At 38.9% G+C, this 17,415-nt stretch overlaps 2 protein-coding genes across 2 annotated transcripts; one reads left to right on the top strand and one right to left on the bottom strand.

Annotated features, from left to right (window-relative positions):
- LOC102722768 (heparan-alpha-glucosaminide N-acetyltransferase-like) lies at positions 1-5,061 on the bottom strand. The gene is made up of 13 exons (XM_006654004.3): positions 4,844-5,061; positions 4,615-4,752; positions 3,894-3,975; positions 3,698-3,774; positions 3,498-3,604; positions 2,702-2,840; positions 1,971-2,087; positions 1,749-1,840; positions 1,495-1,561; positions 1,291-1,369; positions 1,100-1,191; positions 716-859; positions 1-546 (listed from the first exon to the last, which is right to left on the bottom strand). Exons 1-13 carry the CDS (start codon positions 5,030-5,032, stop codon positions 406-408), a joined length of 1,464 nt encoding a protein of 487 aa, XP_006654067.3. The 5' UTR covers positions 5,033-5,061; the 3' UTR covers positions 1-405.
- Positions 5,062-7,961: 2,900 nt separating this feature from the next.
- LOC102718553 (importin subunit alpha-1b) lies at positions 7,962-12,840 on the top strand. The gene is made up of 11 exons (XM_006654946.3): positions 7,962-8,311; positions 8,441-8,537; positions 9,083-9,174; positions 9,283-9,414; positions 9,507-9,692; positions 9,778-9,941; positions 10,035-10,113; positions 11,201-11,329; positions 11,465-11,592; positions 11,696-12,067; positions 12,168-12,840. The coding sequence occupies exons 1-10, from the start codon at positions 8,099-8,101 to the stop codon at positions 12,063-12,065; spliced, it is 1,590 nt and encodes a 529-aa protein (XP_006655009.2). The 5' UTR covers positions 7,962-8,098; the 3' UTR covers positions 12,066-12,067; positions 12,168-12,840.
- Positions 12,841-17,415: the final 4,575 nt, after the last annotated feature.

Genomic DNA, 17,415 nt, shown 5'->3' with positions numbered 1-17,415 from the left:
TTCATAAAATGGTTTTCTGCTGAATTCGATAAAGTTATGGTCTCGACCTTTGGTCCAAAAATACAAAGTTGCTTGGAGCCTTGGATTTTTTGGAGACAGGAGAGAGACCAATTTACAACTAAATCCATCATTCAGTTACAGTGTGATCAAGTTCTGTTACAAGATGGCACATAAGGGTGATCAATTCAGTTCCAATGTACAAATGGAAGGAGTGCCAGCAGCCAGCCCTGAACATGCATACGTAACTGATCACATTCAGAACTTGAGATGTTGCAGATGCTAGACAAACATTTACAGAGGACATTGTCTTAAAAGATCTACAGGTGGCCCTTGTTTCAGAAGGGACAAAACAAGAACATATTTCTACAGGGAATGTGATTTTGCAGGGAAATGAATGGCTCTACACTACAGTTTCAAGTATATGCCTTTCATATGGAGGAAACAGGCAGCCAAGCACCAGAAGATTATCTCCAAGAGCACGAACGCCAAGGTGCCCCAACGTTTGGAATGAAAGATTGTCTGGAGCAGATATTCAGTTCCATCCACCTGAAAAAAGCAGAATTTTTCACACAATCAATCAAATGCTCTAGAGGCAGTAGAACTTTGCCAGATCATTTTCTGTTAGACAACATGTAATATTACTGCTCCAGGAAAAGAAGAATTTAGTATTCTTGAGCAAACCTGGCATTTATTAAAGAATCAGAGAGTTGCTTACCAGGTTATTTTCAGGTGAGCGCCAATAAAACCCTTGCACAACTGCAGGGAAGAGCTCACAAGCAGCCAGGACATAGACTATGAGCGCATTCATGCCCATCCACTGGAATAGGATGAATGGCTTCTTGATGTTTATGACATCAACCTGCAAGATAAAAGCTCTGTAAATCTTATTCTACTTAGGGTATATAATCAGCATATACACCAGTTTAGTTTGTTCAAACAGAATGTACAGGCTTTGTACAAAACTAACAGGATACATCAGCAGTCATTAGGAGGCAGGAGCAGAAATGTGAAATATAGCAATATCAATAATAGTCTACTATTCCTCAAGTACAGTCTCCTGAAATGGTTCGAGCACTCAATCTAAGACTATGAAACTTACAGCATAGTATAGCAGCAACAGCAGGAATCCAGATACACCACCAGTTAGTAGCATGTAGCTCACTGTGTACAAAGGCTTACTGAAAGGCATGCCTAATTACCAAAATATGAATGCATCAGACCTAGAAATGGGAGCTCTGATTAAAAGAACGAATTGCTTCATTCCTGCAGTCCTACATAATGCATAATTACCTAATAACTGAAGTAGAAACCCTGATACTGTTAACACAGTCGAAGTTAGCAGCCATAGTAGCATTCGAGGTGATTGATCCTGTGTCAGAAGCAAGGTTAGAGAAGTCTGGAGATATGATTGTGCTTTAATATTTCATTTCACTCAATGCTCAAGAGTTTCTAAAGATAAGCATGTAATTTAGAAGGTAGTGCAGTACATGGTACCTTGCAATGAACTAAAATGTGCCCAAAATGCAATCCAATAAAGCAAGTCACTCCAGCCATCAATGTACTGTAAAACCAATACGCGAGGTTATTTTCTGATTTGCCTACAGGAGATGGGAATAAGCAACTGATCATCTGTAGTAAAATCTAGATTTGGTTAACATTGATTAGGTCAATTGAGGATTAAATTGGCTGCATATTTATTTTAAGGAACAATTAGTGAAAATAAAAGATATAAATAACCAGTTAATTACCTTAGCAAACCCTCAGGATCAAATGGAGCCAGGCACCAGTCTGGTGCATCTGGAGGAAGTGGTCCATAATCAGGAGAGTTAACACTGCATTCCTATGGAGTAAAAATGGAGTTTCATATTATGATCTATTTCCAATTTGGTATCCTATAAGATAATGACAATTTGATATCTAAGTCAACGGGGAAAGACCGATAGCATGCGATTGCTTAAAGAAATAACAACCTTAGTCCTTTTGTAGACTGGGTTCTTGTACAGGTGATTTTCACCAAGTAGAACTCGATCTACAAATCCAACTGCATTGCAAGGTGGCCCAAGACTACCTCTAACTCCACATTGGATCTGAAACAATCAAACAACAAAAACAAAACCAGCAAAACAAGTTAGTGACTGCAACAAGGTGGATATGGTGATTAGGACACAAAAAGAAGAGCTGTAGAGGAACCCAAAGTGCTAAAAATCCACAACACCTAGCTTTCAAGCACTGTATAACTGACCTCTTAGCAAAATCTAGGATCCAGTTTTCGATAAACATCTGAGAACGAAACAATGAGACCAATACAATGGATGCTAATGTTTGTACTAAAATGTCACCAAGCATGTCAAGTAGACTTGGGAAGTATAATTGTGTAAGTATAACGAGGGTCCTTCACTCAATCAACACATTTTTACCAAAAGGAAAATAATCAGCACAAATGGTGTCAAAGTATATTCAGAGGATAATGCATCAATCATACATAATTGAAATATTGCATCCCAAAAACTTGATACTTGAGTATGTGTCATCCAACCGAACATATCACCCCATATACAGAATAATGATGTGCTTCAAGCCTTGAAATGTAGTCGCATTAAAAGCAAACAATGCTATGTCTAGCAACTCAATTCTGGAACATACAGCATACTATCCAAAAAAGAATAAAGTAATTAGACTAACTGGGAGATTCTCTTCTTACCATCTTCATTTGAACTTCATTGCTCGGAGTAGGAAATTTAAGGATTGAATTGCCAGTTTGAACTTTAAATTCCCAATTTGAAACATAAAGGCCGAATAACAAGCCAACATAAAGTGCTGAAATCATTATGGCCATGATCCTTGAAACAATAAAGAAATGTCAGTATTGGTTTGACCATATTAGTATATCTGGCATGTCTTGTGTTCAGAAGAATTCTCAGTTATCCATATAAATAATCTCATATAAAGCACTTCCCAACCACAATGGCTGTATCTTTTTAACTGTACAACAATAAAGTAACCTAACCAATTATGCTGGATGAACAGGGGGACAATCAAAATGGCTACAGTTATCAAAGCTTCCCCAAAGGGAGAACTGTTAACCAACTAACGTGGACAAAATTTTTATCATGGAAAAAAAATGAGGAGAAGATTCCACTTTACATGAACATACCACCTCTATCCCAAAATATAAGGATTTCTAAGTTGTTTAGCAGGATTAAGTTTGAGAATAAAAGACTATAGTGCCCTTTAATAATGAGGAATAGATGGGAGTGAGAGAGGTGGTGAGGGTAAAATGGAAATAATCTTGAATAAGAAGTGATTGATGAGACAAGTAGTATTGTGAATAGTGCTAGAAATGTTTACATTTTGGGACACGATTGAAATGCTAGAAAGCTTACATTTTGGGACGGAGGGAGTAGAATGTAATCAGAATGTATGAACAATGATTGGAGAACATGATAATTAACAGAAATGAATCTTTCCATAGTAAACTGTTACACTTATTGACTAACCACTCCATGAAGTATTTCTTCACAAATGATATAGCCGAATCCACTGAAATATTGTTGACAAGCCAAATCTCTGAAATTGCTGCTAGAAAGTATCCAATAGCTATCCTCTACCAAAAGCATACCAACGAGTAAGGTTTTAAACATTCAGTAAACAGAAAAGGAAATGTGATAAAGCTTTTCTTTTTGTTTTTAAAGACTACCTGCAGCACACCTAGCCATCGAATATGATCCAAATCGATGCCATAAGTTAAAATGTGTCTCCCATGAATATATCCTCCTACAAGCAAATATATATTTTTTTGAAAAAAAGGGGAACACTCTGACCAAAAGATATGACAAAACATGGAGCTAATGTGGTCAGTATAGTTGGCAAGAAAACACAGGGATAAGTATAACCTTGCAAAATTACACCCAAGATGAAAAGTTTGATAGCCCTGATTGCAGCCTTCTTAGTTGCCGCTGTTTTGTTTGGTGTTTTCTGTTGTGCACCGTCCACAATTGTCAGATGTTATTATAAAACTAAGCAGGCAGTGGTTAACTTATGCAGTGTGCACCAACATCATGAGTAAGAGGTACCAATCACACGCATTCCAAGTGGTGGAGCAAAATGGCTTAGGCATTAAAATTTTGTTATAAGCTTACATCACTGGCAGAATGGAACACAAGTTGGAAACAGAAAAAAGCTAGCCAAATTTAAAGTGGAAAAAGGTACTCAGGATAAAACGACTGCAGCATAAAGGCTTACAGAATTTCTCGGCCTTGCAATCAGGTTGCTCATTATATTCTCACAAATTTTCGGAGGATTGAACAGCAGATACTCTTGGCCTTGACAGATGAGAAATCACAAATCCTCTTACACTTACTCTATGATTTGGGCAGCAATTGGGGTAGCTAAACAAAATTCCCCAAACCGAAATGGCAACATCTATACATCATCGCAGGATGATGCACGCCAGGTTTAAGAAGCATGGACAAATTTACAAGTCACACACACATGCATCAAAATTCCCCATCCTTAGATTCCTTCAATACATGGACAACATTTTTGAAGTTCCAGCAAGCAGCCAAAGTATTCAGTAACAAGCACGGCACGGGGAGCGCACAGGGTCGAGTGTACCTTGAAGACGAGGGCGGCGGAGACGCCGATGATGAAGAGGAAGGCGGGCATGACGAAGTCGGCCACCGTGACCCCGAACCACGGCGAGTGGTTTATCCCCGGCCACGCCCCGCCGGCGTCGTCCACCAGTATCATCATCTGCGCGGGGCAAAAGAGCAGGCGCCGCCGGTCACGCAAGGATCCCTTCACGGCTGGCGGAGAGCGGAGAAGTTAGGGGGTCTATGCTTACGGCGACGGTGAGGCCGCGGAACACGTCGAGCGAGGCGACCCGCCGCGGCTTCTGCTCGGGCTCCGCGCCCGTCCCCGGCGGCGGAGGGGGTGCGGGGCAGGGGAGGATCTCGTCGTCCGAGGCGAGGAGGGGGCGGCGGCGGCCGTCGTCTCCGTCGCCGGCGGCGATGGCGACGACGGTGGCGTCCATTGGGTCGTATTCGGGTATGACGTCGTCAACCCACAAACTGCGAGTCTGGAACACTAAGCAATACGTTAATGATGGTTATGTATAATATATTATATAATTTGTGTTGTAATTGCTCTCGTAGCTCAGTTGGTTAGAGCACCCGTTTAGTAAGAAGCAATTTTTAAAAACTCTTTTATCTTAAAATTTTCAATTGGTTTTGAACTCTTCTCTCTTTCGATTTCATTTTTAATTGTTTTTTTAACTCTTCTGATCTTTTTAAGTGCAATAATTTTCTTTTAATTTTTTTGCTAAGTATCATTTTTTAATTGTTTCTGAACTCTTCTGATCTTTTTAAGTGCAATAAGTTGTCTTTTAATTTCCTTAGGGACATAAGTTTTTTTTTTACATTCTCCTTCTAAGTTTGGCTATCAATATATTACCTTTAAGTTTCTATCATTTTTTTGCTTTTTGAACTCTTTTAGTTTTTTATTGCTATAGTTTTTTTAACATTCTCTCTCTACGTTTGGCTGTCAATATATCACTATAAGCTTGTCTTGAACATCGTCAGTTTTGCACTTCTTTTCAACACTATCTCTCGGTTCGCTATCATGTATTTTTTTTAATGCTATCCGTTTTGTTGTTTTCTTTACCATTTTTAACAGCTGAATGCTACAAGGAATTTTTTAATATTCTCTTTATAAATTTAGCTATCAAACTACCACTCCGAGTTTGTCTTAAACACTATCTATATTAGTTTGGTTATTACTCCAAGTTTCACTAATTCATTTACGTTTGCATAATGTACACATCAACACCTTTTCAATTCTATGTTCATACATACCCGGATCAAGTTATAATGCAATGGATAATACTGATAATAATGTGTAGGCATACTTAGTTGAGTAGATAAATTTACCACTGTAATTGCAAACATACAAATAGCGCAACCAATTGCAATTCGAAGTATGACATTTTCACTAAGTATAATTTTGACAACATATAGGTTTATTAGGAATAGTTGATGATATATATTTTTTCAATCAGCAATCCTACGTTACTATATTTGCTATCGAAATTTTAGTCATCCCATTGCTCGTTACTAAATGTAAAAATGCATCTCTAAATATGTATGCACCATCGTATCCATCAAAAAACTCTAGAAATTATTCTATCATATGAAAAATCATGAATTTCACTTTAGAGCCCATCTTATCAAAGTTTTATCTTGCACTTACTTCAGCTAAGATTTTTAGTTTCATAACTTTTCCTACATTCTTATATTATTTTTTTAAGTTATTTTTTCAATGTTTCAGCAATACTACACCATAAGGATCTCCGAGAAGACTGACAATGTCGTATTTTGGTTCCTTAACTTATCTAACTTAAAAACTAGCATAGCTTAACTATCACGTTTAAGCCAAGTCCACACAACTAAAAATCATGCACCAGTTAAGCCGAGAAAGAGCCAACATGGCACATTTATCATGTAGCATAAAAGCAAAGCACCGTAGGTAAAGTTGTTCTGGTTTCATCAACAAGCATTTTCTTATACAGGTGGACAAACTAGCCAAGCATATTATGAAACGGCAGCCCTTATCAAGTAAGGCTGGACTAGCTTTTGTGGAAGATCCAACTATGCTTCACATCCTTAACGGAGGCAAAAGAATCATGGATGGGGAGTAGATGGTGATGACACATCAATCTTAAGTTTGAGGGAAATTCTAGAGGAGAGTTTATCGAAAAAAGGATATCCCAACTTCTTAAGTAAAAATATGAAAATAAGTGGCCTAATTTAAAACTATGTTAAAAAGATCCCAACTAATTTTTTCCTATATAAATGTCTAGTTGGTTCGAGTTTCAAAAGTTACCTTAATCTCAAGGCAATAATCATATTAACGATAAGAAAAACACAGTTACCATTTTTTATCCACACGAAAATATATAAAAACAAACTTACTATTAATTACATCTCTCCACACCTAGACATGAATAAAAAACATGAAATTAAAGAGACTAATTTGAAATTTTCAACAGGAAAAATATTAAACTAAACTTCAACTAACAAATACTATTCGATTAATTTGAATCTGGAAATTGTTATTACCTTTGGAGACAACTTGCTTCCAACAAAACTTCCAAAAACACAAATTTCACCATTTCCACATTTCCATCCTACTCTGCACTACCGTATAAGCTATTTCTTTATAGTAATGACACCCCTAACCCCACGCCCAAACAACTAAAAATATATTAAGAAACTCTAATTAAACTAAAATTCGCCTGATAAAAAATATCTAATCAAATGAAATTTGAAACATCTCATTACCCTCTCAAGACAGCTCAATGCCCAATAAAGCTTCAAAAAACACCGACCCAGCTAAGTTACTATTTTCATTCTAACTTTTAATTCCGCCTAAGCAATAATGTATAAGTCATCCTTAGCACCGGTGACACCCCAGCCTCACACCCAACCGCCTAAAAATTATTTTTAACTCTAAAAAAATATCAAACTAAAACCCCCGGTAAAACTATATAATTAAATTAAGATTAAACAATCTCATCACCAAAAAAACTTCTCAAACCAATTAAACTTCAAAACAACATCCGACTAAGCTACCATTTATGTTTAAATTTTCCATTTTACTAGTGCGATCCCGTACGAGCCATCCTTACCGTTGATGACATCCTCCATCTACGGCCAGCCACCTAAAAAGCATTCTAAACTCTAAAAACAAAAAAAAAAGCTAAAAACCACCCATAAAAACTATCTAATCATATTAGATTTAAACAATCTCATTACCCTAAAACTATCTAAGTTACTATTTTCATTTAATTTTCCATTCCGCCCGTAGGATACCGTGTAAAACCATCTTTACCGTTGACGGCATCCTCCACGCTACGGCCAGCCGCCTATATAAAGCCCCGGTCGCACCCGTCCCGAACCCCTCCTCCTCCCGTTCCCCCAATTCGTTTCGAAATCGAATCGTGCGTGCGCGACTCGCACCGCACTGCCCTCCTCCTCCTCCTCAGTTTGGGCAGCCAGGCACAGCCGCGCCGCGCGCTAGGGTTTCGAGAAGCCGGGGGACGATGTCGCTGCGGCCGAGCGAGCGGGCGGAGGTGCGGCGGAGCCGCTACAAGGTGGCGGTGGACGCGGACGAGGGGCGGCGCCGGAGGGAGGACAACATGGTGGAGATCCGGAAGAGCCGGCGCGAGGAGAGCCTCCTGAAGAAGCGCCGCGACGGGCTGCCCGCCGCGGCCGCCGCCCCGCAGCTGGCCCACTCGTCGGCCCTCCAGCAGAAGGTAAGGCTGGCGTCTCTCCCTCCCTCTCTTCCTCTTCCGATCTGGCCGGTTCTGGTGGGGTTCCGGTGGGGGAGGGGCTCGATCTGGCGGTTTCGGATCTGGTTTGATCTATGTGGGCGCGTTTTGCAGTTGGAGGGCTTGCCGGCGATGGTGCAGGCGGTGCAGTCGGACGATAGCACCGTGCAGCTGGAGGCCACCACGCAGTTCCGGAAGCTGCTCTCTATCGGTGAGATTTCGTTCTTTTTTCTATAAACGCGAGATTTGGGTGTTGTATGAATCGTTGACGATTGTAGAGGACTAGGCCTGCTCTAGATTAGATTCGTTTATGGATGAACTGTGACGTGCTACTATGATGGTTTACTTTTGCAGATTGGGAGGTACAAATCTATTGCGCGTCCCCTTCCAATTGATAAAAATTGCTGCTATTCTCTAGGATTATTTTCTTAGTGGTTCTTTTGTTGAGATCGTTAGCACTGTCGTGTCCAGTGTCTTCGATTATACCAATTGCACAATTCTTTTGTTGGTTTTATTGGAACAGTATGTTGATGCACGTAGCACATGATTGAATACTCATTGTTCTATTGATACCTGTTTCATATCAATAATTGTAGAGATGATAGTTGTCTATAGTTTACACATTTTTTAAAAATACTTTCAATCAATCTGCTTTATTTCATTCTAATGCAGTTTTTGGACAAAGTCCAGTTAGTAATTGGTTATACGAAGACCATATAGGCTCCATTTTCTAATGATTTGTTTAAATGTTTGTAGAACGGAGTCCTCCAATTGAGGAGGTGATCAACACAGGGGTGGTGCCTCGCTTTATTGAGTTCCTCCAACGTGAGGACTATCCTCAACTCCAGGTGTGTTAATAGTCCTTATGATCCAACCTTTGTATTAATTTACTAATAGTTTTAACCATAAACCATTCGCAAAAGTTAACCTTCCCTTTTGGGTTTTACTTGTCACAGTTTGAGGCTGCATGGGCACTCACCAACATTGCATCAGGCACATCAGAGAACACTAAAGTGGTAGTTGAGTCCGGTGCTGTGCCCATCTTTGTCAAACTGCTTAGCTCCCCCAGTGAGGATGTCCGTGAGCAGGTATGTCAACAATTTTCAGAAGACTTCTAATTTCCCTGAGAGACCTGTACTACATGATATTAAAAGCTTCATCTCTTTATTTATCTTTGCAGGCTGTATGGGCTCTGGGGAATGTGGCTGGTGACTCACCAAAATGCCGTGACCTGGTGCTTGCAAGCGGTGGGTTATACCCATTGTTACAACAACTCAATGAACACGCCAAGCTTTCAATGCTCAGGAATGCCACATGGACACTGTCAAACTTCTGCCGTGGGAAACCACAGCCTAACTTCGAGCAGGTTTAATTCTGGGAAACTGATTGCCTTGGTGCACTAAGATGTTGATAATTAGGATTGCCTTGTTTATTTATTTGTGCTTGAGCAGGTCAAACCAGCGCTTTCTGCACTGCAACGCCTCATCCATTCTCAGGATGAGGAGGTCCTGACTGATGCATGCTGGGCTCTTTCCTACTTGTCTGACGGAACCAATGATAAGATCCAAGCTGTGATAGAATCTGGTGTGTTCCCAAGGCTTGTGGAACTTCTCATGTAAGTGCCTTTTGCTCTCCATGATTTAGCTATGTTAACTATGTAAGGGTCATGAGAAATACTTGAAGTCTGAACTGCTATTCCTTAATTCAGGCATCCTTCAGCTTCAGTGCTCATTCCAGCTTTGCGTACGGTGGGTAATATTGTCACTGGTGATGACATGCAGACTCAGGTAAACTGAATGTGTGAGCTAAATTCATTTTTAACTATACCAATTTATTTAGTTCATTTTTATTTAAGTTATGCTATTGCGAACAAACATGGAAGTTGTAATTCCTAGTTGCTGCAGTGTTTAAAGATCAATGTGTTAGGAAATTGAATTTGGCCTCTGTTTGCTTGATGCCTGCCATGCTTTCTTTTTTTGGGATGATTTAACTCTAGCTAATTGCTGCAGCACTCTTTTATAGTGTTGTAGGTGTTCAATGAGCATGCTGAATGGTGATGTTTTTGGTTTGAAGGGAAACAGGCCCTATAGATATTTATTTTCTTTTCCTCATATTTTTATGGTTAACTGATAATTTGTTGTTGAGAATTGTTGCTGCCCATTTATTATATTGGCTTGAGACTATTTTGTTTTCAATTATTTTTATGCGAATTGTGGTAAAATTTTCAACAAGGAACTATCCTCTTTTTTTAGCTATTCACATATGCATAATTCAGCAAGATGGAAATTATATTGTGTAAAAAAATAAAGCAAGACCACTGTTAGGTTCTCCTTGGGTTATGTTAGCTGAGGGTTATGTTGCTTTTGAATATGTTCTCAGGTTATTAGCTTTGTTTGTATGCTAATTTGTGCATTCTTTGTTGAAGTAGGTTGATGAACATGATAATCGACCTTAAGTTCAGATGATGGATTCTCTTCACTGATAACTAACATAACAGATAGGCTACTAAGCGTTTACTGTGCCCTACTATGCAATGTTCATGTTGAAGCATGTCGTTATTTTATAAACATGTTAAGTTATTACCATGGATGAGTGATTTAAAATGACTGATAAATTATGGTTTAGTGCCTTGATGGTGTTTGATATGCATATATTCTAAGGATGGTCTGAGTGTATTATTGTACTGGCAGTTGCTAACTTTAGCATACATTTTGCATGTGATTACTTGGGGGGGGGGGGGTATTTGCTAGGCCAGTGTTACCGTATTGACATTATTGACTCAGTTATCCGAGAGAAGTGGCATTCCATATTTCAGATAGTCTGATTTTTATATGCTATCTGGGGTTTCTTATTCATATATCTGAATTTCTGCAGTGTGTCATTGATAATCAAGCTCTTCCGTGTCTCTTGAACCTCTTGACCACTAATCATAAGAAAAGCATCAAGAAAGAAGCATGCTGGACTATCTCAAACATCACTGCTGGTAACAGGGAACAGATTCAGGTTGGTGTGCTTCAAAGCTCGGATTAGCATATTGATATTAGCTTAACTGTATGAGGTTGAGTAATTCAAAACGTTTCTGCAGTTACCTTGTGGATAAATAGTCACCATTGCTATAATTTAATTGTTTGTCTACAGGCTGTGATCAATGCAAACATAATTGGTCCTCTAGTACATCTTCTTCAAACTGCTGAATTTGACATCAAGAAAGAGGCTGCTTGGGCAATCTCAAATGCCACTTCAGGTGGAACACATGATCAGATTAAGTATGCCATTTTTTTGATTTATTTGTGTCGTGATGTTTACAGTGTTCTACATTGTCATTTTGGTTTGCTCACAACATTGGCAACTATATGAAATGTTGAGCAGGTACCTTGTTGCCCAGGGTTGCATCAAGCCACTCTGTGATCTGCTAGTCTGCCCAGATCCCAGAATCGTGACAGTTTGCCTGGAAGGTCTTGAGAACATCTTGAAGGTTGGAGAGGCAGAAAAGAACCTTGCAGCAGGGGATGTCAATGCTTATGCACAGATGATTGATGATGCTGAGGGACTGGAGAAGATTGAGAACCTTCAGAGCCATGACAACACTGAGATATATGAGAAGGCAGTTAAAATGCTCGAGTCGTACTGGTTGGAGGAGGAAGATGATGCCATGCCCTCAGGTGACAATGCTCAAAATGGCTTCAACTTTGGAAACCAGCAGCCCAATGTTCCATCGGGTGGATTCAACTTTGGCTGAAGGTATGCTCTCGTCTTGAGCTGTAGACTTAAGTAGGATGGTTTATATTGCATATGATTGGTCATGGAGATATAGTTTTCTGATGTACTACTGTTTATGCAGATACCCATTTGGGATGATGTACCACTGTTCCTTAGCTACTTGCTTGGGGCTAGTCAGAGTTGGGGGAGTCTTGTTGTTGGAGTCTTGGTTGGGTCCTGGCGGTCTGGTCTCAGGCAGTCGTCATGTCAGTCCCAGTCCTTGGGCTTGCATCATCGCCAGTGGTGCAGCTTGGTCAGTGGTCAGTCTTGAAGGTCATCCAGTCGGATTATTTGGGCTCTATCTCACCTGTGGTGGGAGCATGGGGGAGAGGGCGTCCAGAGCCGCAGGTGTTGTCGGGAGAGAGTTACCAGTTGGCTTTTGCCTCCTATATAGCATGATTGAATTATATTATCATCTGTTTGAGGTAAAAAGAACCTTGAAAGATAGGGTTTATTCATGGTTGTGTCAGTTTTTGTCAAGTCTCTATGTGCTGTATTAACATGTCGGAAGAGTATTGGCACAACTTATAAACATCAAATAGCAACTGGGTTTTTGGTGGAGCCCCATGCTGGTCGTCTATTCATTGGTTTGTTGTATGTTTTAACATCGTGGTTTTGTCGTGTCAAGCTTGTCCATTGTCGTTTGTGTCGTTTGGAGACTGTTATGTTTGTCCTCTGTCTAGGGAAAAAAATTACGAAGTAAACTGTTGGTGAGGGAAGAAGACAGTGAATCGCCTATTTTGGCGGAGTTTCTAGTTGAGTTGATGTTATCTGTTGTGTGGGAGCGAAAAAAGATGGTTCCTAGTTTTACCCCGGAACCTGGTTTTATCATTGTATGATTATTACGTTATGAACCATATGGTGTAGCACATGATAAAAGAAAGAAGAGAAGGGAGCTGTCCCAGCTTCATATTTCCCTATGATCTTTCTGCAGTAATAATGTGAAAGTTCCTCTAGCTTTTTACTTGCTTTTCATGCTTGGGTGGGTTGGCCACCGATGATGATTGCAGCTCAATCCAAATGCAATCATGAAAGCAGCAGCGGCCAGCCACAATGTTCCCAATAATTGGAAACCATGTGGGCTGGCGGCTGACCGTGGATTGGAGCGGTTTCTGCAGCTCTTGTGCTGGGTGGGCAGGGCCATGGCCATGCCTGATGATTGAGCAAAGCTTATGGCTTTTTCTAGGTTTCTTCCTTATCGTGTACTGGTTTGCGTTGTGATTTGTGAAGGAGATTCTGGTCTGTTGGGTGCTTGCTAGTCCTGGCTACTGGAATCACGGGAGCTTGCGGCGCTTTGTTGGCGTAAATGGTCAGGGTTTAGTTTGCTTCTTCGCTCCCTATCCTATCTGCTCTCACTCTCCTCCCAGTTCGTGCCTTCTAGCTCTATGTGACCCTGCAAATGCTCCTCTGCAACTGCAAGCAAGCTCCCTGCGAATTATTATGATTTTTTAAACTTTAAAAGTAAACCCATATAAATTTATTTTTCAAATCTGACACCATGTCTTTTTGTTTTTACTTATGCTTAAAAATAGTCTACACAAATTTAGAATTCATTTTAGGATTTTTTTTCATTGAAGTTATTTTTTAGTCAATACTTTTATATTAGTGAAACCAATATACATAAATTATTTTTTGTTTATAATACGTCGTTTGATTTTTTCTTAAGAAAAAACCAAAAAAATAAAAAGAGAATTTGAACCTTATGATCACGCCAGCAAGAATCGTGTGGTAGAAGATCGATGTCGCACCCTCTAGACTGGCATGGTGTAGCAAAAATATTTAGGTATGAAAATAAGTTGAGAGGTGATTTAGTTTTAAAATTAGAAGGTTCAAAAGAAATTAAAAAGATTCTTCCCTCCCTCCACGTCGCTCAAATTTTAACGGACTGAATTTAAACTGTTCACTCCAATGTGGTTAACAGTAGCTTGACATAGTCGGATGTGATCACTGATTAACATCCAGTGCAATCACTCCTACGCAGATCTCTGTCATCTGGCCATCTAGATGGTTATAGGGGTAACGGTGTATTTGGGACAAGTGGACAATGTTTGGACACTAAACATAGGCTATTAATAAAACATATCTATAATCTTGGACTAATTCGCGAGACGAATCTATTGAGCCCAATTAATCCATGATTAGCTCATGTGATGCTACAATAAACATGGTCTAATTATGAATTAATTAGCCTTAGAAAAATTATCACTCAAATTAGCTCTCATCACTGTAATTAGTTTTATAATTAATCTATGTTTAATATTTATAATAAGTGTCCAAACATCTGATGTGACATGGAGTTAAAAAGTTTAGCTCCATCTAACCACCCCTAAATCTTTTGAAAACGGCTCACATCATGCAGGTTAGCAATTTTTCTTATTTCTTCACATGAAGTGTCAGGAAGAAAACGGTGATGTAATCACCTAATCTCAAGAGGAGAAAAGCAGACGGCGCAGGGCAGCAAAACACGCCATAGTGGTGAGACAGGAGATGAAGGGGAGGGAGGGAGGGACAAACCCTAGTGCTCTCCTTTCCACAGCATCAATTACAAAGAGTTGCTGAAGTTGACTTAAAGCTGTGACTAAGCCACACAGATTAGAGAGAAAACTCATCAGGGAATCTCATGCTTGGACAATGATAGGGAGAGAGGCCTCTGCCTGCCTGTGTTCTCTGCTTTTGTCCTCTGTTTTGTTGTTGCACAACTGCTAATATTTTCCTTATTCTCTTTCTTTCATTTTTCCTTTTTCCTTTTTTCCTTGTCACATACTTCGGCCCGTTCATTTTCCGCCTCTAATAACTCAGATTCTCCTGTTTTTCACGCGCACACATAATGAATTGTTAAACGATGTATTTTTTATAAAAAAGTTCTACATAAAAGTTATTTTAAAAATATAGACTAATTTATTTTTCTATTTTTTATAATTAATAATTGATTAATCATGTATTAATATAGTGTTTTTCGTGCCGACAATAAACCACGGGCCAAATGCGGCCTTAGTAGTAGTATAAAACTGAACTGGTATTATGGGACTTAAAATTGGTATTTTGGGGGTTTGTCCCATCTTTTTTGACTGTTTCCTCTGTTTTGTTCTGCAACAACGGCTAATGTTTTGCTGTCTCTCTTTCTTTCTTTTTTTTCCCCCCTTGTCATGGTTGGTGCACATACTTAGTACTAGTATAAAATTGAACTGGTATTATGGGACTTAAAATTGATATTTTGGGGGGATTGGGGTTGATTATTCATGTGCCTAGCTGTTCCATAGAGGGTTCTATTAAACCAATGGATATACAAAAGGATTAAATGGCTAGAACTTTCCGTTGTTTCTTTCCCTTGGTTAGCTGGATGCGCTTTCTTGGTTGGATTGTTCTTTTGCTAGTACCTTCTACTGGTAATGCACGCTTCCAATGTACTAGGCAAGAACACATCTCGTGTCACTGTTCTCTCTGTCCTCGTTTTAAAATATAGATATATATATTTTTTCGGAACAGAGGCGGTTGTATTTAAAGTCCAGTATAAGTGGTTTCTGAGCAGGCTATAGAGGGTATGTGTTGACAGGATTTGGATACTTATGCTGTTATGCCACATTTTTTGGACTTTGCAACTATATATTGAGGTGTATTAAATTATACTCCAATCTAGGATCGGAACTTTTTTATTTTTTAAACCTTTTTAATAAATAATTTTATTAGTAAACCTCTAGGAAAAATATTTCCATCCTATGAATCTTTTGGCCACGCCACCGAAACGGCTTGCCACGTCATTGCCATGCTAATCAGACGGTGTGACAGTGTTGTCTTGCCACGCCACCCACACTGGCGTGGCCAAAAGATTCAGTTTTGAAAAAATTTTGTCCGGTGGTTTAGTAATAAAATTACTTGCTAAAAAGGTTTATGTGATAAAAAAATTCTCTAGGATCCACGTCACCTTCCTCAGTTTATTCTTTATTTTATAGAATTTCTCTATATAAAGCTTGTTAGTATTAAAATAACTTGCTTTCAATTAAAATTTGAAATTCGTACCGGCTTTGCAGTTGATAAGATTTCTTTGAACAACAAGCTCCCTTTCTCCTCCTTCCTCGCTGTAAAGAAAACAATCCTTTTATTCAGCAGCTCCTGCCTCCAAACTCCAAAGCAACTCACATATATTGGCTGGACCTTTTCTTTCTTCCTTTTGATTTGATTTGATTTTCTTATCCTTCTCTTTTTGGTCTTCCTGTCCTAATTCTCTCCCTCTCTTCGGCTCCTTGTTTGACACCTTTTAATCATGTTTGGTGTTCATGGATGCATCCTGTCATTTAGCATCTGGAGTTCAGGTTGAGTTAGGTCTTCTCTTACTACCCAACTATGTTTTGTTGATTCAGGTAGGTGTAGGTTGGATATGGATCCATTTATCATGTGCATCTTGCATATGTATGCATGTACAAATCATTTATTAGGAACGCATACTATTTTCTCCTCTCCTTTTTTTCCTGAAAATAATGGTGTTCTAAATATTTTGATCGGGCATATAACTGGGGCTCTAGCAAAATATTTCTAGATCATTAGATTTCAAAACATGTTACATTGCACTATATAAATAGGTTATAGAATCAATAGTATAAATTGCCCACATTCCCAACGATCAGCATGGCCTTAGCGCAAAATGTCTCATACGGCAAAATAAAAATGACAGAGATCTTTCTTTGCTTTTGCTTTCCAAGAATTTTGTAGTAAATCATTCTATTTATTTGTTTGAGTGCAACAGCCAAGAGACCTAATACTGCTGCAACCCATAGTATGACTGGGACACATTCCAACCGGATAGACGCATTAACCACAATATTTTATAGAGATGAATTAAATACTATATATTAAAGAGTAAAAAATAGCTTAAAAGGTCATCAAGTAATTGTAATATATAAAGGTTTCCGAGAAATCGTACTTTTAGAAGCATCGTAAGAATAATCGACAATCACATAAGCTGAATAGAACCCTACTAACTGACTAAAACTTTGTCTTTTCTCTTTTGATTATGCTTATAAGCTAAAATTTAAATTTTTAACCTTAAATTTGAAGTTGATTTTAAGATTTTTTTCACCAAAGTGTATTTTTCAGCATTGATTTTTAAATTGTTAAGAATATGTATATAAAAGTTTTTTTCCATATGTCATTTGATTTTTTCCTACAAACCCAACCAATCATCCCCTAAAACTTAGACGCCGTTTGGAATGACCGTTTTAGCTAGCTACTTCCCTGGATTATTGGACATGCTTCAGAAGCCGCTTAACATCGTGATTTTATAGAAAGTTTTTAAAAGTTCCAATAGTTCTATTTTTAGTTTTATAATCGTTAAT

This window comes from Oryza brachyantha, chromosome 5, assembly GCF_000231095.2.
Source record: "Oryza brachyantha chromosome 5, ObraRS2, whole genome shotgun sequence".
Taxonomy (NCBI): Eukaryota; Viridiplantae; Streptophyta; class Magnoliopsida; order Poales; family Poaceae; genus Oryza; species Oryza brachyantha.
Note: the sequence above shows the minus strand (reverse complement) of the source record. Positions and strands in the feature narration are given on the sequence as shown.